General features: G+C 37.2%; 2 protein-coding genes across 6 annotated transcripts; both read right to left on the bottom strand.

Annotated features, from left to right (window-relative positions):
- Positions 1-19: 19 nt before the first annotated feature.
- Positions 20-7,260, bottom strand: LOC135847355 (armadillo segment polarity protein-like). 5 transcript variants are annotated; one of them, XM_065366831.1, is made up of 13 exons: positions 6,451-7,260; positions 5,926-5,975; positions 5,649-5,852; positions 5,191-5,378; positions 4,952-5,101; positions 4,200-4,354; positions 3,816-4,117; positions 3,372-3,727; positions 3,027-3,281; positions 2,617-2,938; positions 1,574-1,728; positions 1,123-1,201; positions 20-986 (listed from the first exon to the last, which is right to left on the bottom strand). In XM_065366831.1, the coding sequence occupies exons 2-13, from the start codon at positions 5,945-5,947 to the stop codon at positions 880-882; spliced, it is 2,295 nt and encodes a 764-aa protein (XP_065222903.1). In that variant the 5' UTR covers positions 5,948-5,975; positions 6,451-7,260; the 3' UTR covers positions 20-879. The 5 variants fall into 5 exon arrangements, 4 of the variants coding, with proteins under 4 accessions (XP_065222903.1, XP_065222904.1, XP_065222906.1 ...); XM_065366832.1 differs by lacking the exon at positions 6,451-7,260 and adding an exon at positions 6,339-6,437; XM_065366834.1 differs by lacking the exon at positions 1,123-1,201.
- Positions 7,261-7,409: 149 nt separating this feature from the next.
- Positions 7,410-10,435, bottom strand: Cp1 (cathepsin L). The gene is made up of 7 exons (XM_065366837.1): positions 10,222-10,435; positions 9,789-9,909; positions 9,254-9,406; positions 8,958-9,155; positions 8,299-8,490; positions 8,040-8,205; positions 7,410-7,953 (listed from the first exon to the last, which is right to left on the bottom strand). Exons 2-7 carry the CDS (start codon positions 9,888-9,890, stop codon positions 7,742-7,744), a joined length of 1,023 nt encoding a protein of 340 aa, XP_065222909.1. The 5' UTR covers positions 9,891-9,909; positions 10,222-10,435; the 3' UTR covers positions 7,410-7,741.
- Between the last annotated feature and the right edge of the window lie 13,576 nt (positions 10,436-24,011).

Genomic DNA, 24,011 nt, shown 5'->3' with positions numbered 1-24,011 from the left:
ATGAAATTGAAAAAAAAAATTAAACATACGAAATTTATATTTTTAACGAATTCTCGCCATTACAAGACAGTATACATGTACAGTTTAAAATTTTTGCCAACTTTAAGTAGGTAGTACCCATAAATGAAGTGCTAAACTTGTAGTTATATGTTGTTCTTACCACAAAAACAAGAACCAAAAAAAAAAAACAAAAAAAAAAATGCCTGATGTAGTAGTTCCGGAACCTATAATTTCCCACTACATAAGTAAGTACATAAAATAATGAACAGAAAACAGCTTACAATTTGTGTTCAATCATTAGATATATTTAATGATTATAATAACAAGTAACAGAAGAAAAAAAAGCAGTACAAAATCAGAAATAGGAGCACATTTCTAAAATGTACCTAAACAAAAAATGAAAAATACTTACGTAAAAAAAAATTAAGTAAAATAAAAGAGTTGAAAAACCTTCAACATTTTTGGAATAGCGCTGAACAATATAATAAAAGAAAAAAAACGTTTGCACTTAACGCTAAAAATATTTTACAAAATACATAAATAGACTACTTACAGTAATAATACTTCGAGATTCAAATAATACTACGGTATAATTCCAACTAGAGTGTTCTCACTTCTCATAAATCATTACATAGTAGGCCTATACTCGCTTACTAATGACGAAATATGTAGGTATTTAAAAATAAAAAAGATTTATAATATAAAACGCTTAAGGTACAAACGAATATCGTTTGACAATAAAAACGGTGGATAAACTGCGGTTTTAGAGATCGAAAACAGAAAATGAAGAAAATATTTACTTAATAGAATTGAAAAATAAATAAATAAAACAAACGAATAAAAGAAAACATTCGCAATTAAATATGATTTGGCAGAAAGTCACAGGTCGGTGTCGTACCATGCGGCGACTATATCATTCTCCAAAGGAGGCGTAGGTAATTCGTCCAAATGATCTCGAGTTCCGTTCAAGGGTAACGTGTCATACCCTGCAATAAATATCCGAGTATTATTTGAGTGAAAAATCAAAAACAATCATTCCAATGGGAGTGTTAACTAAAAGCATTACAAACTTAAAATCATTTCTAATTCTAACAGTTTGATAATACCTAATTACCTACGTACCTGGATGATGGTAATTTTGACTCGTAACACTAACGGGCCCATGCCCGTACATGTTATAACTATCTTCGCCTAACATATCCTACAAAATAACAAGCCAAAAAACGAAAAATCAAAGCATATATCAAAGCGGTTGTGCTAATTGCTACAGTTGTTCGTAATGCTTTCAATAAAAATAAAATCATAACGCTACAATAAGTAGGTACATTTATGTACTTACACTTACTGTATCTGCACAATCTAATGTTTAAATGAAACAATGGCTACAAAAAGTACAAAAAAAGGACACCTAATTTGCCATAAATACGAGAATGGATAGCAATATAGGTAGGTCTAGGTAGTAGCTGAGATCAGCCTGACAATCTACTTGTACATTCGCAACGCTAGGGGTGCAAAATATAGCAAAACCATCAATATACGCAATTATTAGGTATTGAACAGTAAACGAACAAACCTGCAGGTCTGTGCCCATTCCCAGATCGCCACTAGGTGGCCAAACATTTTGATCATCTCTGAACAACGAATTGGTCAACTCCATGGATAGTCGTTTCTTATAATCCTGAGGTTTGTCTTCGGACATACGGAATAATACTGCAGCCGCGTATGTAGCTGAGAGTAACCAATAAATTTATTTCAGTCATCTTGTTTACCTCCACGATTGTGTAATTACCGATTTCAAACAGACCCCGAGGGTAGTTGACCGCGAAATTTAGATATCTATAGCTGTCCAATCCCAAAACTACAGGGGACCCCCAGAGGTCCAAAGGTCTCAAAATTTCGATTTTTCGCACAATTTCGCCGAAAGAAACGAATGTGCCAAAAAAAAGGTAAAAGCATCAAAAAGTCGTAGGGTCCGTGAAATATTTTTTGGGGCTCGAGGTTATGAGAAATTTCTCGAAAATGGTCAGGATCGCTTTTTTCAGACACAAGACGAGTGTCGTGGAGTTTGAGCGCGATTTCGAGTCTCCGCATTCAAATGGGTATTTTTGGGTCATTTTTCTGAAATTTTTTTAACCCAAAATACGCTTTCAAATGCGCAGACTCGAAATCGCGTCCATACTCCACGAAGCACTACTTGTGACTAAAAAAGACAATCCCGAAAGTTGTAGCTGCCTAATTGCATTTTATGATCATTTCTGGGAAATTTTTCAAAATATTTTTTGGGCTCCAAAAAATACTTTACGGATTTAATAACGTTTTGACGCTCGGTTAGTATGCCACGAGGATCACTAATTTTATATTATGTAATTTATATTTTTTTGGCCGCAGTCATTTTTTTTTTTTTTTGCGGAATTGTTCGAAAATTCGGAATTTTGAGACCTTCAGACCTAGACGGAGCAAGTAGTTTTGGGATTGGGCAGCTATAATTTTTGTGGCGTACTACTCTCGGGGTCCCTTTACATTCAAAAAGTCGGGTCAAATCGGTTACCGCACACTGCTGAGATTCTCTCGTTAGTATAGTGGCTCTGGCTACATTTGTTCAAGGTGGGCACTTACCGACACCTTCATTCCTAGAATGTAGTAATTCGGTGAGCGGAGCTGTAGCACCCTCTTGTTCGATAAGTTCGGCGCCTTCTTTTTCGACAGCTAATTCGCAAAGGGCACCCGCCGCCACTCGTTGAATATTTTCTATTTCGTTGAACAGCAGTTGAACGAATATAGGAATGACTTGTTGCGATCGAATGATAGCTCTGTTGTGTGATTCTCGAGCGAGTATATGAAGAGCGCCGACAGCGCCTTCGACTATTTCTTCCATACGGACACCATCCGCATAAGCTGCAGCTGGCTGGCTACCGGTGCTGGCCACGCTCGAGCGTTGCTGTTGTTGAAAACCCAAACACCAGACAATATTACGAGTAAGTCTATACATTATACGAGGCACATAATTGGACTGAAAATTGGCGTACCCTTTGAGTATCTTGGAAGGCTCGCATCAAAAGCCTGGTCAAATGATGTATAGCGCCGTGTTCGCGCAGAGGAGCGTGATTAGCTTGGCACTGAGCTAAATTTCTAATCAATCCGATAACCGCTTTGACCAACGGCCAACGTGACGGCGGATGCAGCAGTTTCACGATCACCTGTATACCGTAATTGATCCGCACTGCGTTCTGAGCCATTTCCGATTCTACGTGTCTCGATGTGAGATGTCGTAAAGCGCACACCTGCGTGTACAACGTTCATCGGTGAAAAATGAAAATACAAATCGCAAAGGGGGAAAAATTAAAAAGCAAACCACCAATCGGCAATCGTACCGCAGGTTCTGTAATTTCTTCTCGATCTCCGGCGTTGGCGATAGTTCTAACGAGAGCATCGATACCGCCGCACTGGCATACTGTGACTTTATTTCTTTGGTTATTGCAGGTCAAATTGGAAAGTACGCCGGCGGCGCATGTCACCACATTCACATCGGTCGAACCCAAAAGCTGCACCAGCGATTGCAACAATCCCTCCAGTCCTTCCACTTTGGTAGACGCGTCCGATAAATTACGCAGAGTCCACAATACATTCTGAACCAAACGTTGGCTAGGATGGTTCAGATGCATTGCGAGAGCTTGCATTCCGCCAGCTTCCACGATGGCTGGTTTATTACTCGAGCACACGGACAAAACTGCACCAAAATCAAATATAAGTACCAACGTCAACCCAAACTCGACTCGATTACAAATACCGCATCTGCCTTTGGAAATTGTTCTTACCTTTGAGTACTCGAGACGTCGTCCACAATAATTTCTCGTAGTCGTACGTACGCATAATACGAACTAATTCGGTGGGTCCTTGCGAAGCCAGGATGATAAGTTTGGATTCTTGATTACCGTAAGCCAAGATTTGCAGGCAATCGGTTATAATAGTAAGGAATTTCACATTGTTACGCTGCAACAGCACCACCATTTTCTGCAATCCGCCGGCTAAACGTACCGCCATTTTGGAACCTTCTTGATGCAACAGCAGATTGTGCAGCGTTGTAATACCGTAATAAAGCACAGATTCCACCGTTGAGCTTTTGGAAAACACCCGAGCATTATTATTCGTTAATCGTGTCGATTTTAATACCAGAATATGGCGAATGTTTGAGTTATTACTTCAGCAATTTTACGAGAGCTGGGATGCCTCCGCTCTTAAATATGGCTAAAAGTCCTTGTCGATGATGAGATAAATTATGCAGGGTTCCGACTGCTCCTTTGGTGGTTTCTAAGTCGTTACTATTGGATATTGCTCGAACCAAAGCGGCAACCATCTGTACAGTTTACCACAGACGACGTGTTGAAAATGTTGAAAAAGGAAGGCAGAGTCATTCCATACGTCATGCCCAGTTTTGAGTTTTAGATACTCTGATTTTAATTTTTTTTTTTTTTTATTGGAAAAGATGGAAAATTTTTTTCATTAACTCCTCAATTCCTCTCCCTCCCCCCACCCCAAAAAAATGCTACAAATCCCAAAATTAAAATTGGGACTTTAAATTTTGGTCCGTGGGTTCTAAGACATGCTCTTTCAATCTAGCTTGGTCTCATTCAAATCGTAAATGCCAGTTCAAAAAGTTGTGTTGTCAAAAATTTGGCAAACTTTTGAAAATTGAGCTCTCAAAAAAGCTCAATTTGAACTTTTGAAATTATCGACAAATATTTTTGCGGCAGCAGATTTTTCCCAAGTTGCAACAGTCTCGAGCAATTACAAAAAAACCACCCCACCTGTCACGAGGAGATTTGGAAGCCAACGATAGCGATTTTTCTAAAAAAAAATCTGAGCAAAATCGAAGTATCTGAACTCAAAATTGGGATTGTTTGACACGAATTGACCCGGGAATGAACATAAATCGGCTACGGGTTCGATATACCTGTGGGCTATTCATTATCGCGTGTCTAGAAGCCTCTTTTTTGGAGAGCTGATGAACCATCATAGCTGCTTGCGAAACGACCACTTGATCTTCATCACTGAGCAGTTTGACCAATTCCGGTATGGCTCTAGTCGCCAATTCCGCGTCGTCCTAATCGAACAAGCAGCGGATTGTCGCGTTAAATGAAACAAAAAATGGTTAATTGGTTCGTTTGAATTTGAAAAACTATCCGCTCGTACTTGATAATTAATTAAATTGACGACAGCGTGTTTCAACATTTGGCTAGGTTCGGTCAATCGTTGCACAGCTGTCGGTTGGCCTTGATGAAATTGAGTCGAAGGGATTTCGATTCCCTCCTCCAGCGTTTCTGGGAACATTGCGGCACGAATTCGTTGACTCCGCGTGTGATTCAATTGTTGGCTCATTTCTAATGTTTAAAAATTCAAAAATCGAATTAGAATATCGGCCGACACTTGGGTGAATTGTGTTTTAGATTGCGGGGGGAAAAGATTGTATCTGATCAGTGATCAGCTTTTCGAACAGATCTACTTGGATTGGAACTCCAATCCGAGGAGATCTGGATCGGGTCCGATCAAATTATTGGATCCAGAAAATATCTGGATCTGATCTGATCTAATTACATCCAATCATTCTCCCCAAAGGACAACGATTAGTTGATCAAGGTGGAAAAAATTACCGTCGACTTGTTCGGCAGTAAATCCTTGATTGAATCCCTGATCCAAATCGAATAAAATTTGATCCCTCTCCATGTCCTCTTCCTTGCCCGACAACGAAGGCGTCTGCGTAACCAAGCCGGTTTGGATACCGGAATCGGACAAATAGGAATTTTGTTGCCACATTTCTACCTTAACAGGGTTAATATCGCTACCCTGTTGGGCTACTGAAACACCAAAATTACTCGTTGAGAAACTTTTTCGCACGTGTGAGCGAAATTTATCCTTTTTTCAACTTACCGGAACGCGTAGCATAGCTCATATTCACCCTCGTGTGTAAATTCTCACACCTAGAACAAACCACCGATTAATATCGAATAATGTTTCGCTTAAATTATAACCAATTTCAAAACTCGCAACTAGTCAGATTTCTAATGCGACTACAAATTTTGTAGCATATCAAAAATTATAAAACTCAAATTATCGAATAGAAAAAAAAAAACTTGAAACACAGAAACTCTCGTTAAATTTGATCAAACAACAAAATTTAACTCATTCGCAAATATCAAATTAAACAGATAAACTAAAAAAAAAAAAAAATTGAAAAAAAACCCACAACAAAACACTAATTTTTCAAATTGACATATTTTGGGCGTCAACGACCCCGAAAGCTACGAATAAAAACATAATCACGCGTATCAGTAGAAACACACCAGATAATGATAATGAATCATCGAAATTATAATAACGAAACTTGCGAAAATATAAACAAAGCTGCAAGAATGACTAATAAACTATCAAAACAGACAAATAAATTTCACTCACTTGGAAGGCTACAATGCGAGAGTGCTCCAATGATAAAGTATACGCCGTTTTATTCTAATCAATTACCTATTGAGCTAATTGTAGAGGGAAATGTATGGGATTTTGATTTAATTTTTAAGCTGGGTGATTTTTCGCGATAGATGATAAAATTTGGAGGAAAAAATGCTAACGCTAAAGATGGTGAATGGACCATCGCATTGTGATGCTTTAGCGAATGTAAATACGCGATTACGCGAATCAGTGTTTCCTTTCGACCAATACCGAAGGGTAGTAAGTAGTACAAGCTCTTTAGTACATATGTATATTGTGTACATACTCGTAATGTAATGTTACACAGAAATTAAGGATAAATTAAAGACGAATGACTACAGCCGACTAATTCAGGTATTTTTCTCTATTACACTCTAATTAGTCACTCCTTATTCAATTCACGAGTAGTCAGATCATCTATGCATTGTACACTTTAGGCAACCAGAAATGTAGATAAAGATAACCTACTTATATTATTTTTTAAAAATGTGTATGTTCGCAAAAATTGTTCAGGTCACGAAACATTATAGGTAATTGTTCTCTAATGAACAATAACAATTTACGATTTCATTTCGGAATAAAAATGTAAGACCATACAACGCGAGCAATCGAAAAATTATCAACTCTTGCACAGATAATACGTCGATGAAATACTTCTACGATTACATTTTACTATAGTCATTTCCGAGAAATTGACCGAAGAAAGTAATAATTCAGCGACATTTATCGATGACTAAGAAGAATGAGATCACGAATTGGGAATGAGATTAGAATAATGGTACCTAATACGACCGCGTGATTAGCTGATTAATCAATAATATCGTATTCATTAGCAATTAGCATTCAGATTACAAGGCAGAAACAAAACAGGTAGAAATTACAACTAGCACACACACACTGCGCAATAATGAAAATGAAGAAAGACGCAATTAAAAAAATATATCGATAGTATATTGAATCTCAATTTTGATTAAAACAACGAATCGCGTAAATTGATCGTTCTATAAGAATAAGAAAAGTACGAGTAATAATATCACAATTCGAAAAAAATTAATCATAATACATATTACCTAGCCGTAAATAAATTGCTTAGAATACATTAGATATAGGCACGTAAGAGGGTACAAAAAAAAAAAATGCACTCGGGAGTAAAGTAAACATTACGCATAATGTACAGGCGGAGTAAGAATTTTTCGAGTTCCGATCACATCACAAAAGAGAATAAAAAGGAGGAACTAGATTTAAAAGAAATGGTATTTCATTAAACTACCGGATAACTGGCGCTGGTGGCGATACCGCAATGATTTTTCTTATTACGGGCCATTTTAATGTAACCTTCTAAACCCCACGATTTGCCCCAAGAGTTCTTCACCAACCAGAAGTCTTTTCCGCTTTCTGTGCCATAGCCTACTACCAATACACCGTGGTCTAATTCGTCGGGTTGATTACCGCATTGTTTTTCGAAATATACTCCTGGAAAAAAGATGATAAAAAATTGTCAAGTTTTTCGATTTTTAAATCGCGTAGATTGAAATGAAAAAAAAGAAAAGAAGGCGGACCTCGTTTGTAAAATTGGAAAGAATCGTGACCAGCGTCAATGGCAACGGCTACCGGTCCCACTGTAGCTACGGCCAACTTCAATTTCGCTTCATCTCCTTCGGGAATATCGACGAAACCCTTATCAGTGGCACCAGATTGCTTAGGATTGTATCTGCATTTGTCGTCCTAAAAATATCGATCATTTTAGAATCAAAACCAAAACTACCTTCTAGGCTAAGTGATTAGGCGAATACTCGTAAATGTTTTGCCATCTCTTACTTGCGCTTCGTAGGGGTATGATTTTTCGGTATCGATACCTTTGTTGTCTTTGACGTAAGTGAAAGCATTATCCATTAAACCTCCTTCGCATCCGTTATTTCCGTACTTGCCGGAGCAATCGACTAGATTTTGTTCGCTGAGTGATACTAATTTACCGGTGCTTCTGAAATGTTGTCCTTCCAATGCACCAGTCTGAAATACGTACGTAGGTATTAAAAAAACGACGAGTCGGTAATGAAATTTACACACGCGACAGTAAGTATTCGAAAGTGCTAGAAATTTCCATTCGAAATCATCACTCGTTCGGCAGCTAACATCCGAGTAAATATTGAAACATATGCGCGCATTCTCCCATATACGAGTAATTGAAACGAGTCGACAACGATGAAATCAAGTTCATTTGAAAAACTATTTCGGCGCATCGATTAAATTTTCAATTTTACTATCTGAATTCAATTTTTTTTTCATTTTCATTTTCAGGTCGCATAATGTTCGATAAATTTACGCTTTTTTCCTTCAATTTTTGCTCCACTAGAATATGTACCAAAAAAAAAAAAAATAATCTCAGCCGTAGCCTAAATCGAAAAAATTACCCCAGAGCCGAAAACGCGAGCGATTATTTTTCACGGACGCGTGAGCTAACTTATTGTGGAACTTACGGAGCTGAAAGCCCAGCATGATCCGCATTGTCCTTGATTTTTGACTTCGGTGACAGCTCCTTGGGTTCTCCAGTCGATGGTATCGGGAGCGGTAACGTTGAAAGGTGCGATATACGTAAGGGCGTCGTTTTCATCGCCCATCACTCTTCTCAAATTATGTTTATAACCGTTGACAGTTTTGACAAATTCATGATGCAGCTGAAACGCGTAGGTGAAAATTGAAATTATTGAAAATCAACGCCCAAATGGAACGAGAGGCTACAATGAAAACTGAATTATTATCGCAGGCAGCCTACCAAGTCGCCGAAATGATTCATTTCCATTTCGAAGGATACTTCGCCATTACGGAATCTTTTGTTGTGATTGGCGATCTTATGTTTATTATCCATGAACACCTTGAGTCGGAATTTGTCTTCAATTTCTGAATTGTAGGCTTTCGAAAACTGCGTCTGTAAGTAACGAGTTGAAATTAATTAACATTGCATCTTACGTACCTATTAGGTATTTCGATACAGAAATACTTTAAACCAGTTTTAAATTACAATTTACATTTCGTCACGAGTGACGTCATAATTCGACAATTAATTAATATGCTAGATTCTAGATTATGAATGAATGACCAATTGACCATCACTGGTTTTTTTCATTTTTATCTAGTTTCGCTTATTCAGAACGATTCGCCCATTCGTAACATACAGAAATTAGTCATCTAGAAACAGTTTCAAAATCAGTTTCGCTTCCCCCTCAGTAACTTTCTTGCATTTTTTCCCCGATTCAGATTCAGATTCAGAAACACAAAGAAAGATGATAATATTTCACACACGTACTAACCTTGAACAAATCCCATTCTTCAGCGACCAAATCCGTAAACGAAACAGCGTTAACAGTGCATAAGACGTAGAAAGAGCAGAAAAATAATGCGCACAGCTTCATCTTGAATAATGGTTACAGCCTGAAAATTGAAATCATAAATTTATATCGTTCACACATAAAATTGCATCATAAAATTACAAGTACAGTACCTAAGCAATAGCCACAGAATCAAAAATAAATAAAATTGAAATTAAAAAACACCATAACACAATTTGAAGGTGAGACACTTTTCTTTGTTCAATGTACCTTACCTAGGTATATCAGTTTTTTTTTGTTTCTAAGAAAGCGAGCAAATTGATTCTCAAGAAGTGAAAAAATAACACAGCACTAATTAATGAAATTATAATACGAATAACTTATAAAATGCCACGAAGGAACATGAAACACTTACCCAAAACTAAAAACGATTCCAATGGTCACAATAGAGATGTAATAAAATGAAATAAAGAACTCGAACACCACAATCAAATGAACATCAAAACGAGTGGTTACTACGCAGTACAATCACGAATACATGCAAAATCATCAATTCTGTAATTATTTATATCCACAAATACAGTACAGTACAATGTATTCGTTTACCAACACTACTTCGATACTACCAGGAAAATATTACTGTTATTTACATTACACTACACTCTCACAGTCACAGCGCAACGAACCATTACAAAGAACGCTGCTGGTTGGTTGGTTCTTTCTTATCACAGCTGACAATCAGTGTAGCCAGTAGAGAATGAAAAAAATGTACGTAATATTTTTTTCGATTTAATAGAATGATTTTGAAAAAAAAAATGATCCTTTGATATTGAGAAAAGTAATACGCAAATACGCAGTTGTACTTGGGTTTCTCACATTGTCAGTCGCCTGTCGCCAGTACAAAGTTCAGCTTTTGAACAAAAATGAACAGAAGCACAAGCACGTATACAATAAATGCGGAAAAGAATATTCTAGGAGAATCTAAATGAGATCCATTCATACTGCATAGATAATAGTAATTGCGTGGAGCGTAATCTTATAATCAATCAACAATCAATGTAGTGTATGTAGGTCTGCATACAATAAATACACAAACTCTCAAAAGTTTATCTAAACGTGTGCGTGAACTCGATAAATAGCAAATTGTATGTAGATATGTGTAGATGTACTCATGTACCTATCTATGCATTTCAATAAACTTTATCTTCGATAGTTCGATTTCGAACAAAGTTCACCCCAACAAACCACGGAAAAATTGTTGGGTTGTTGGTTGCCTATTCAAGTTTTATGGCTACACTACTTTTCTCTGGGGAACCTCATGAAATGTCCCCCCGGGGACAGGGGATTTGGATGGAAAGTGGTCTCAGTAGTAGCCCTTGGCCCAAATAGATATACCACACCATTAAAATTATATCAGCCAGTTTCAAGTTTAGCTCCCGCAGTAAAATTTTGAATTTTAAAATGTTCAAAAATCGCTACCCCGACGCTCGGATTTTTTCCACGGCGTTGTCGTGGGAAAATTTTGACCTACGCGCTTGACCAAGCGGCATGTTTTATTTTTCTCATTTCTGTTCAACTAGATTTTTCATATTATATTATGTACTTTTCGAAGATCACTCAAATTTTTTATTTTCGATGAAAATTTGAATAATCTTGGAAAGATGTAATATGAAAAATTTGATTGAATGGGAAAATGAAAAAAGTTCCTCGAGCGAGCGCGTGAGTCAGAATTTTCCCACGACAACACCGTGGAAAAAACCCGAGCGTCGGGGAGCGATTTTTGAAAATTTGAAAATTCAAAACTTCACTGCGCGAGCTAAACTCAAAACTGGCTGCTATAATTTTAATGGTGTGGTACTCTTGGGTTAAGGGCTACCACTGAGACCACTTTCCATCTAAATCCACAAGGCACATTTCATGAGGTTCCCTGGTCAGTTGGTAGGTACTCGTAGTAGCTACGAGGGCCTTTTGCAAGTGAGAGTACCTAAATTGATCACTTGATCACACCAGGTACAATCTACACAAGGATTTCGTCATCCTTCAGGATGCATAGAAAAATGTAGACAATCAACAAACTCTGAAACATTATCGATATGAGGCTAAATTTTATTTGAGTCTTATCGCTGGCAAATCTTGAAAGTGGGTGAAACAAATACATAGAACGTATCTGTAGGCTGAGTATTTCATGCACGAAGTGTTTTTTCACTCACTTAGCATTTATTCCAACTCAGAGGTAGAAGGGGACGCATATTTTCAACTTCGAATACCGTTTTGAAATACGAGTATGTTTAGGTAGGCTACAAAATTTCGTAATGAGGAAACTACAACTTTAAGTATAATCTTGACTCAAGTTTTCATGAATATCAATTTGGTGATTCACAAAGATACGTTTCTTTTTGTCTTCCTTCTTCACAAATTATTCATAAGTTTTATAGGTAATCGATAATTTGATAAGGAAACATGCCAACAATTTCTAGGAAATTGCAGAAACCGCATCACACAGGTACGTTATTAGGATTTTAGCGAAGTTGATCACGATAAACGAAAATAATCTGAAAGTTTTCGGAGAAAATATACAACGAAATGAACGAAATACTCGTATGGACATGTAGAGGAATTAACATGAATTTATTCAAATTTTGAAATTATATAGCCGAAATTTTTCAAGATTTTGAAAACCGAGCATTCAAAAAAAAAACTCAACGACTTTGAACATTAAAGTAGAGTGGGGTAATTGCAAAGCACTACTTGATTAGTGACACTTTGAGAGGGGGGCGCTGTGAGAAGACTATTGCTCGAATGAAGCTGAAATTTGTACCACTTATACTTCAAGGGGTTCTCTATCAATGGTAAAATTTTGGTACAATTTGGTCCACAAATCGTGGAGAAAACTGCAATTTGAAAATTTGAAAATCGACTTTTGCATTTGCAAAAGTGGGCGATTTTTTTTATTTTTTCATTTTTTTGAATTTTCAACACACTCACTGTATTTTACGTGTCATTTGCTAACTTTTGATGTATTCGTGGTCTTGATTCGGTAAAAAATTCGATAACTTTTCCACTTTCCAAAAAAATTTTTAGGGGAGTGAAAAAATGTTGAAAAATTATTTTTTCAAAATGAACAAAAAATTAACTATTGATCATTTCTGATGTTTTTTATGTAAAAAAACTCGTCATAGAAATACATTTTTCGTCAAATATATTAGTAAAACATTGAAAAGGAGCAATAAGTTTAAAATTCAGTAAAACTGTTAATTACTTCCTCTTTCAATCTGTTAAATTTTTTTTCTCACTGTTACCATTGGAGGCCCCCTCGCTCGCGTAATTGCGCATAGGCGGGATATTTTGTAATTTCGAAATATTTTTAGAAATAAATAAATATTGATTGATTGACTTCTCTAACGTGTAACTCATCATGTGACCGTGGAAGTTGATTTTTTTTTTTTGTAATTTCGAACCGTTTTCAAGTTATTTAGGGCAAAAAAACATTTGTGGTAACTGCAAAAATGAAAAAAAAGTAGTTTTTGCCATCACTCCGACCCAGAGTTGATTTTTTCTGGGGTAGTTGCAAAAACGCAATTTACAGCCAAAATTTTAAAAAATTTCAAATTGCGATATCTTATCTTAAACTTTAATCCATACTTCATGACCCTAAATCGTGGAAATTCCAGATAAATCGACAGTTTTTTCTATTTCACAGGCATTTTTTAAAATACACCTCTGTTCATAAAAAATCGATAGCATTTCTGAAATCAGCATCCTTGAAAACCTACATTTCGATATACATGTCGATTTTTTTGTGAAAAATTTCATCCCCCACACCTTGAATGCAGTATCATCCCCTTAGCTTCAACCAAAATGAAAAACTGATAGCATTTCTGAAATCAGCGTCCTTGAAAACCTACATTTTGATATACGTACATGTCGATTTTTTGTGAAAAATAGACCTACTACCCTATATGGTCTCACCCCCCCCCCTCCCCCTAGAATCGATAAAATGATAGCAAATTTGGGTTCGACGGTACAAAAAACATTGATGCAAACATCATTAACTCGGTAGTAAGAAAATGTACACTTACGTTGATTACATTTCTAAAATTGATTCAACATAAGCGAGATAAGGGTCAAATTTGACCCCCTCTACTACCTCCCAGGAGGGGTGTGAAAAGTGCCTCCGAGTCTTATTCGATGGCATTTGCTTTGTAGTATTCGAAAATCGACATTAGAACCTTCTCCCGCTAATTGTATCCGGTGCACAGTTCAAAACCCCCGATTTTTGCGAGAAAATGCCGAAAAAACGTCAATTTTTAACCCCTTTAGACCCCTCTGTACACCCACGGTAGAGGTATGCGAAAGTATTGATGGTCGATTCGCATTGTAATTGACCTGTAGAATCTGAAAATGACCATAAAAATATCGATGAAAGGTCAGCGTGTCGTCCAGGGTTAAAAAACTGTAATTTTGGGGTATTTTTGAGAAAAATGCAAAAACTTCACTCAGAAAATCTCAAATTTGAGGCATGCCTCTTCCTCAGATTTTGAAAGTAGTGGTATTTTCGAACTCAGCAGGGTTCAATCATATGGAATTGACACCAATATGGCCCCGTTAGCCCCATTTGAAAAAATGGGAGGTTGAACCCTCCCCTTAATCACCCCCATTCCCCTCCTATGGGACTTGGCGATTGCCTCCCGGGCTTAAAAATTTTCTGTTGGTGTCCTTGTTCATCATACCAAATTTCAAAGCTTTATCATAATTTGCCGCTTACTTACGTGTTTACTACGGAGCGACGAGAACCCCGCGAGTTGTGACCAGGTGAATATGTCAGTAAAGGTTGTTGCTTCGACACCCCCTAGTTGTCACAACCAGAAAATTGATATTTTTTGCATAAGGTTACAATTTTGCAATTACCTTATTTTTGCAACTACCCCACTCTACCTTAATTGAAATTTTTGGAGAATATTTTCGAAATCACTCTCAACTAACTTTGAAACGTCATAAACCTATTTTCGGCAAGTTGTACCAGTCTCGAACAATGAAACTCTAAAGTTGCCAGTTGGACAATAACTTGATAAGTATTACAAGAAATTTCAACTACTGAAAAAGCACAAGGTGGAGGCCAATACCTAATGACGATTTTCACTCATCCTAATGTGAGGATTCTATACATAAGAATTCCACGCTAGATCGGAGGACTCAAACCCAAAACGCAGGGGATTTGCCCCCCTCCCCGTTCCTCCCAATCCAAGCAAGAGCCAAACTTAAAGTTTACTTTGATAACTCAACTGCTCTTTCAGCAAAGTATCAGCGAGACAGATCCAGAGCCTATATTCGAAAAAATTGAAAAATTTACTCCCTTCCCCACCTTAATCAAAGTCTTTCACGGATCAAATCAGAGTATTTATTTCAGTTCATTACGATACTTGAATTAGGCGAATTTTTGCGGTTTTAAAGCCCCTACCACTTACCTAAATCGAACCATTTTCTTCGCGACATCTCCGCAAATGAGTCTGTATTCGTATGTAGCATCTAGCATTGTAGTTGTAAGGGTACTACCTATTGACTCGTTATTTATAGAAATTATCAAGCAGGGACCAGCGTACATCGCATCGGCTGCTGCTGCTGGCAATGCAGGGTTATGATAAGTAGATGTAAGAGATAGTACGCGTTTACGTAGTACTCGTACGTATGTAGATGACGATGTACTGTATTGAGCTCGGCTTATAATACAGCGTATATGTATGATATTGATAAAATTATTCGCATAACGTAACGATATAACGTCTGTTTATCCATACAAAAGGGAGCTTATTGTTTAACCTAATATGAAAAGGACGATAACGACGACGACAGCGACGACAAAACCGTCGACAAGTATCGAGAAAGCAAGAGGAGGAGGATGCAGGATGAAAAACTAGGTACACCATGCGAGAGATGTAGGGTTGCAAAGGGTCAAGGGGTAAGGGGGCAAGCAGGCAGGGAGGGAGGGAGGGAGAGAAAGAGAGAGAAACGGACTATAAAAGCACGTTATATGAATAAAGACAGGGGCATGGGCATGGGCAGCGGTGAATGGCGAAAGCCAAGATGAGGGTGGCACTGGCACTGGCGGTGGCGGAGGTAGTAGTAGCGGTAGCAAGTCATTGTCGTCGGTATTAACACTTATTACGGCAATAAATCTAGGTTATGAATAGATCCAGCTGAAAGCTGAACAAACAGCCAGTGGTTATCGCGAAAGCACGAGAGTTGGAGTATACGGATACGCCAGACTATACCAGTATAGTATAGGGGTTCTTAAATGTTCGTAATTAATTTGAAACTGTATCATTTTTCAAAAAACTTGCACTACCGTCCCCGCATAAAAATGGCTCGACTTTTATGAAAAAGCCTTACGCTTACGCTTACGCGCGCGCGAGCTTCGAGCTTACGTTATGTCGTCGTCGTCGTCGTACCTACTCGTACTCTACCAAAAAATATTTTTCCCGTTTTATTTGTATTACAAAGATTAAATTGCTTTTCGTTGTCGTATAAATTGAAAACGGAATTTCTTTTCTTTACGTCGCGTCGCCGATGTTCTACATTTTACCACCCCCACCTGCGCATATTTCTAATTCTAATGTTATGTTGGGTACTACTTATTATGCTTATAATCTTCCACGAATACACTTGCATTTACATTGTACAATGCATCTCTCCATCACACTGAACAAAATGTTTAGGTACTCAATTTTTTGATTGTTGCACCCACCAATGTCCAATTATGTTGTAAATGCCCCTTTATAGTCGAGTACGGATCGAAGGTATCACTCAATTTAGTATTGTCATCATTCGATAGGTTCCAAACCTTGGTCAAGCGATTCGATTTCTCGCGAATTTTCTTCATTTGATTCCAGAATCCAGTGAATACATATTTTGGTAATCTTGATCAATCATTTCAAGCAAATCGATCGAGTAAGATTGAACCGCCATCGCTATTATTTGGTTCAAAACTAAAATCAAGGGTCTATTCGGAGATTTGTTCGTCCGCATGACCCCCTCCCCACCCTAGCATTGGGGTAACTCTCTCGTATCAGTTAAAGGTGCCGAGTAATGCGTAAAAAGTTTTCTACTTCGTGAGGTTTTTTTTGTATGAAAATAAAACAATTCGTCTTTCCTGTTCGAATGCAAATGCGATACGCATCACATAAATGAATCAAACATGAAACATGTACTTTGAAACAGCTAAACATATACTTAAATCGGCTTATCGAAACAACAATATGTTAAAATACTCTGCACGTTGCTCGAGTACGTACTTCTACTTATTACGGCCAAGTAATCTAGATAAATACATATTTATATTTTTGTATTCGCTACATAACGAGAAAAAAGTTTTTTCCTCTGAGGAAAATCGTGAAAAAAATGTCAATTTCCTCCTCAAGGTTACATACATAGTGAGTCATGTTTCGTTTCAGTTTTTCAAGATGTTCCTCGACGACACTTCGAAATTCGATTTGATTGATGGTTGCACACATACACAATACATTAATATAGGTGTCGTCTGAACCTGAAAATAGGTCAATCATCGAGTATAGGTAAACGATTCAAGTAGCTAATCACGAACTCATCCAATTGTAAAGATTCCGCAATTCAAATTGCCTCGAAATTTTTCAAAAAATAAACACTCGGAATATTTATTCATTTATGCGCGAGTCGATTTTCCTCAGCGTAGGTAGCAAATCTCTTCTTTTTTGTTGAAGAATCTCTACCTTTCGTCCTTTTCACCAACTTTTTTCGTACAACATTCCCAAAAACCTCTCGACTTACCCCTCGCTCCATCTCCAAAAACACGACGAGGACAAATCTATCGATCACAGATGTACACAACAGAGCTGCCAATTCATTAAAAAAATTGCTTGTAAATTTTCAAAAACATGTTTGCAACACTTTTACTGCAAATCAACAAAAAATGATTTTCCTGTTTCGCAGTTTTTGCTACATTCTGCCCAATTTCACTTAAATTTCATCTCTACTTTGTAATTTTTGTATTTTTGAATTCGCAGACTTGTACAGGCCCTCAAAATTTTTGGATACCCAATTTTCACTGCTTCCATGAACTGTTTTAGATACATACGTACCTTGTTAACTCGTATTAACTTGACAAAAAAACAAAAAACACCTTATGGTGCACCTGTACCCAATGAAGGGATTTGCCTTCAGATCACATCAGGGTGCTCGACGTTCTGTTTTATTTTATTTTCAGAAAAATCACTGCCTTTTCATGCAATATCCAGGAACGTTCAACTCGCCCTCCTCATCAAAATGTGCAGTTATTTTTGGGAAATATTTGGACTAAAAATGCAATTGAAATTTTACCAAATTTATCGAGAAAGCTGAAATGCAGAATGTACCTAATTTTTGAGCCCCCTCCCCTTCTCTCCATCCCGAAGCGTTTGGGAACGGTTTCAAACAATTTTGAGCAGTTCTAGAGTCTTTTTGAACATTGAAATAACCGTAAAATGTTTTTTGTTAGAGGTGGCCTAAGTGAAATACAGGCAAGTAGCCAAGTACCTATTTACACTACCTAATTTCAGATTTTCAGCATCCATGTTTAAAATCAACATTTTTACTACTTTTACCAATAATGTAGGTAGGTAGGTACGCTTGAAGTAAGATAGGTATTCTATTCTTTCGTGTAAGGTCTAAGCATTACGCAGCCAAGAACACACACTCGAGTTTTTTTACTCTGCTTGTCCTTTCAACAAAAACTACACACTCCAAAGCTTAAGAAGTCAGGCTTCAAAACGGCCGGAAAGTTTGGCGAGCGATGAACATTTGGCAACTTCGTCACAAGAACAAAAAAATGCAATAAACTAGAAATAATTTATATCTGTCGTATCGTATCTCCTTCGGGTCGAGTTTTAGATTTTACAGCAAGGTGAGGAAGATTGCAGCTGCAGCTACGCCGACGACGACGGAATCGTATCGCATCGCGTTAAAAAAAAAAACTTATTTACAGAATTATTCCAGCAGATCCGAGTTGAAAAACGTTTTGGGATTTTATTGTGACACGAAGAATCACGTTCTTCGTTCTTGTTTATGGACGATTGTGTATTTCTCGCTATAGTTGTAAAGCATCCGCGAAATTGTTAAACTTTTCTTCGCTATCCCACTTGATCCTCTATTTGATTTATTCCATTTTTTCGCTCGCAGTTTTTTTCCATCCTTCTCATCTTGTCGTTATTCTCATCTCTCGCAGAGTAGGTAGGTACGGTAGTTTCCGTTTGGCTGGATGCGGGAGCGATGCGTGTGTAAGTAGGTATGGTATATAAGCGAATAAAACAGCAATACAGATACACATACAATGTATTCGCTTTCGCACACACTGTATGGGTGTATGCTATAATGCCCGTGGTACGTGTTATTTTACGTGAAATGTTACGTTTGTTTGTTCGTGTGATGTGTTTTTTTTCACGCGCATCGCCGCGCCGCGCCGGCCGCGTCTTTAGTACTAGTAGTACTACCTATCTCTCCCTAAGGTTGTTTAATAAAAAGCGCGAATAACTTCAAATGTGGGATCAGGTGCAATACAAAGATCTAAATCCTTTGGTAAGTGAACAAGAGTTTACAGACGGGACCCGAGCCGAGCCGAGCCATCATCAACAGACAACTCACACGAGCTTTAGCCCACTTCGAGCAGCTTTAACCTCGTAATCCTTCGGATTTATTTGCGAGGGTGATAACTAAAAGCCCCGACGACGGAATGGGAAAACGCAATTTATTCTGTAAACGTTATTGGCTATTTTATTTGTAGGTGGCGCTGTTAGACTTAAATAAACAAGATTTTATCGTGTTAAAACTTGTAACAGACAGATGTGTTCTCGAGTATAGCGCAATAGCGCATTCATATTTTATTTCCATCTCTATTCGTGGCTTTTTTCATTTTTATTTTTGTTTTTTGTCCTTTTTTTTTCACTCTTTTTCTTTTCTTTTTTTAGTTTTATCTTCCATTCTTTTGGAAGATTCGAACCATCTTCGTTTGTCTTTTCACGTATACGTAGCCACGTACTATGTATTTAGCCACACAGCTCCACTATTAGCACACTTCGCCCAAGTACTCGTGTTTAGGATTTGTTTCGGCAAGGGCAAGAGATGCGATGAGATGAAACGGAGAAACTGAACGAGTATTTTCTTTTTCTAATTTGTAGCATTTTGATAAGGACTGCGCGAAATTTATAGTCCTTTACAGCCAAGTGGCGAGATTTTCGGCTTTTATTTCCTTTTTCAGCGGGAAATTGGCTTCTATCAAAATTTCTCGTTTCTTATCACACCTTTCTTTCTTTCTTTCTGTCTTACTTACTTACTTTCTTTCTTTCGCCATTCGCGATGGTGTATTTTTTTATTTCTCAATTTCATAACGAATTCTAAACCCGTTTCTTGTTTTCGGCGATAAGATGAACAGCAATAGTAATACGCGCAATTCGATGTATCTAATTCGAATTCGGTGGTTACGAATAAGACATACCAATTACCAGTACATATCGGTGACGAGTGATGACAAAATAGCACTCGCTCTTCTTAGAAACCAAAAGTACTTGTCTAAAAACGTTCATTTTGGCCGAAAAACAAGATCCCTATTTATCAAAAATGGTACGTCTACGTACATAGAACACATTCCTGCCCCGCCCCCAGACTTCGAGAACTTCATTCTCAGAATGAAATGAAGTTGGGAGAGGAGAGGGGAGGGGAGGGATCGCATCAAAATATATATGTATTTCAATTCTCACAGGAAATTGAGAAAAAATGGTGTAAAAATCATCACCAAGAAAGAAGACGAGAATAACTTGAATAGAAAATTTCAAAGTTTTGATTTTAAAATGGAAAAAAGTAGGACTTCTGTACCTACAATTTCGGCAAAAAATCAAAACTTTCAATTACCTAAAGTTGAAATTTTGGTGTTTTCAAAGAATTTCATTTTTGCATGTTTGGCGCGATCATTTTTAAAATGGACATCAAATTTTTCGTGATTTTACACTTAGCCTATATTTTGCTTCGAATCGAATGAAATGCATCGAATTTTTTTTTGCGCTGATTTTGAATGATTTCAAAACTGTTTTTCCGTTATTTCAACAATCAAAGCCAAATTTCAATGATACATATTAGTGCTTTTTACACATTTTAATGCTTTTACGACAAATTTTAATGAATTCTGGTAAACTATGGCTAAATTTGGCCAAATTCCATCAGTTTTCGACAATTTTCAATGATTTAATTCGTTTTTTAAAATGTTTCTCATTTCATTTATAACAAGTTTTTACGATATTACACATATAAGCAAATTTTGCTGAAATATCATCAGTTTTTTAATAATTTTGATGGTTTTTCATGTTTTGAAAAAATGTTTTTAAAAAAATATTTTCTATATTTTTTTAAAACGAAGTTTCTGCGTGCATTGATACGATTTTCCCAAAATTTTGTTCAATTTTTGTGTAACTGTATCACTTTTTGGTTATCGATAAAAATTTTGATAGATTTTATAAATCGTTTTAACGTTTCATGTATATATGTACATACTTTTTTTTTTGACAATTCTACCAAATTTCGATGAAATACTATCGGATGTTGGCAATTTTGAATAATTTTACTGCTTATAAAGTACCTATTCCAAGTTTCTCTAGTTTGATTCTCACTCCTTGCTTTTCCGGCTGTCAATCCAACAACAATACGATATACGACACGAATAAGAGTTCGAGTAGGTAGACGGAGGAAATACTCGTCGAAAAATACCTAACACCGCTCGCTGTAGCTGTAGCTGTAGCGAGAGCATTTTGAAAAATAGCACGTAGCACGTCGAGTCGCTTAGATTTAGACTAATGAAAATAAGCTCGTTAAAAGCTATAGCAACGAATAACGAAGGTATTACATCGAAGACGGGGCCACGTAAATCATACAGCTTTATAGGTTTAGCTGTTAGGTTCAACGCTTAAAAGATTTAAAAGCTCGAAATACGGGGCTTTAGGTAGAGTATAAGGTGACGGCGGCGATGGTAGCCTAGCAGCATCGGCACCGGCTCCAGCACTGGCACTGCCAGCGAAGCGAATTGGATGGCGGCGCGGCGGCGTTAACAAGACAAATTATCGCACGTTTATAATTAGGTGTTAAGTTGCGATACGATAGGTCCTCGATTGTAGTAGCTTTCACTGCACCTGCCATGCCATGCCATGCCATCCTATCGAAGTACATACTCGCAGCAGCCAAAGCCATGTACAGAACGTAGTAGGTCTAGTATATGCATTAGCTTTAGGCAGGTAGGTAGGTAGGTAGGTAGGTAGGTAGGTGAGAGATAAGCTAGGTAAAGGTGAAAGAGCTTTCGTACCGTAACACTGTTCTATGTAATATAACTCAACTTGTAAATATATCCTGATCCTGAAAGGTTTTCTATATGGTGGTAAAAGAGCAAGAGGGCAATGGCGAATGAAACGCCAGAGAGAAAAGATTAAACTTACACAGGATTTAATGTAGCCAACAAAGATTAAAGCGTTTAAAGTTCAACTCAAGTCATAGACGCTCGGTGCTCGGTGCTTACTACTCGCTGTTACGATTCGGTTGACAAGTCGGATTAAAGGCTTTGCCCGAGCAATTTTCAACTTTAAACGCGGTGGATCATCGTCGTCGTCGTAGCTGCAACGCAACCCAATCCAATCCAATCCAACGCAAAGCAAAACCAAATCCAAAAACGACAGCGCCAGCAACATTTATACGCTTGTTTTTGAGGTGCACAATCGAAGCAAGTAGGATCTACTTTTGGGGTTTTACAATCCGTAAGCAGGTACCACTATACCTAGTCAGTATGCACAGATTGGTATAAAGGCTAGAAAATCTGACAACATTTCAGGTAGATCAAAGTGCTAAAAATCCAGTAACATGGCTTAAGTACATATCAAGTAGGTAGTAGGTACCTAAGTGCCTACGATATCTTTGCGACCATATTTTAGCCATGAAATAACTCAGTTTATATTACGAGTACTGCTTTAAAAAGATAGTGAACGTAGGAAACTGATTCACGTCAAATTCGCAGTTTAATGAATCATCCGTTCATTTGACGGTTCCATAGAAAAAATAGAAAACAGAACTATGACACCTCACTACAGTCTACACAACCGGTTTTTTGGTTTCGGTCCTGAAAGAAGAAAAACTGCTATCAGTGGCCTAATCCTGGAGGGAATATTTTAGACGATTTTTTTAATTTTTAGGAAATTTTGGGAATCAGCAGGTTTGGAAACGAAAAATGAGTTGATATTCTACTCGCATTCGGCCATTTTGTAATCCTACAAATTTATTACAGCTCTGAAATTTTAAAAAAAGCTCAACAGTGAACTTTTCACATTTTTGGCGAATACTTTTGAAAACATTCTTCATTATCATTACCTTCAAAACGCCACAAACAGATTTTATCCAAGTTGCAGCAGTCGAAAGCAATTGAACTCCAAAGTAGAGCATCATGATGAGAAATTCCAATGTTGTAAAAAAAACGTACCCTGCTTCAGCTGCCCCTACAGGGGGTTGAGAGGCCAAATGACAGCGATTTTCTCTCTAACCTTATAAAAGAAGCCTACGAAAAAGTTCCTAGTAAAATCAAAGCACCTGAATGCAAATCCAAGCTGATTTGACACGGAATAACGGAAGTGCTCGTAAGTTACAACAAGGAAAATTGAACTTCAAAGAGGAGGTACGAAATTGAACATTTTCAAATAAAACAAATATGGATATAAAAATTTGCGCTTTCAAGGACGCAGAATTCATTTTTGAATGACTTCAGACACCAAAATAGGCTACAAGGGGAAAGTACAAAATTGAACATCAAAAAAACAAACAAACAAACAAAAACTACGTATGTATACCTATATGACCCCAAACTTAAAAAAATTTTCAACAAATACAACGTAGAAATCAAAATTTGAGGTTTGAAGATCGCAGAATTCACTTCTGAAGGTCATTTGACCAAAAACTTCAAAATGTGCTCCAAAAAGGGAGATACAGAATTTAGAATTTTCAAAAAAGGCAACATGAATATCAAAATCTGGAGTATCAAAAGCGCAGAATTCATTTTTGAAAGCCTATTCAACCCCAAATTTCAAAATAAGCTCCAAAGAGGAGGTGAAAAATTTAAAATTTTTAAAAGATACAGTATTGATATGGAAATTTGGAGTTTCAATAGCGCAGAATTCACTT

The sequence above is a fragment of the Planococcus citri genome, chromosome 5 (assembly GCF_950023065.1).
Source record: "Planococcus citri chromosome 5, ihPlaCitr1.1, whole genome shotgun sequence".
Classification (NCBI taxonomy): Eukaryota; Metazoa; Arthropoda; class Insecta; order Hemiptera; family Pseudococcidae; genus Planococcus; species Planococcus citri.
Note: the sequence above shows the minus strand (reverse complement) of the source record. Positions and strands in the feature narration are given on the sequence as shown.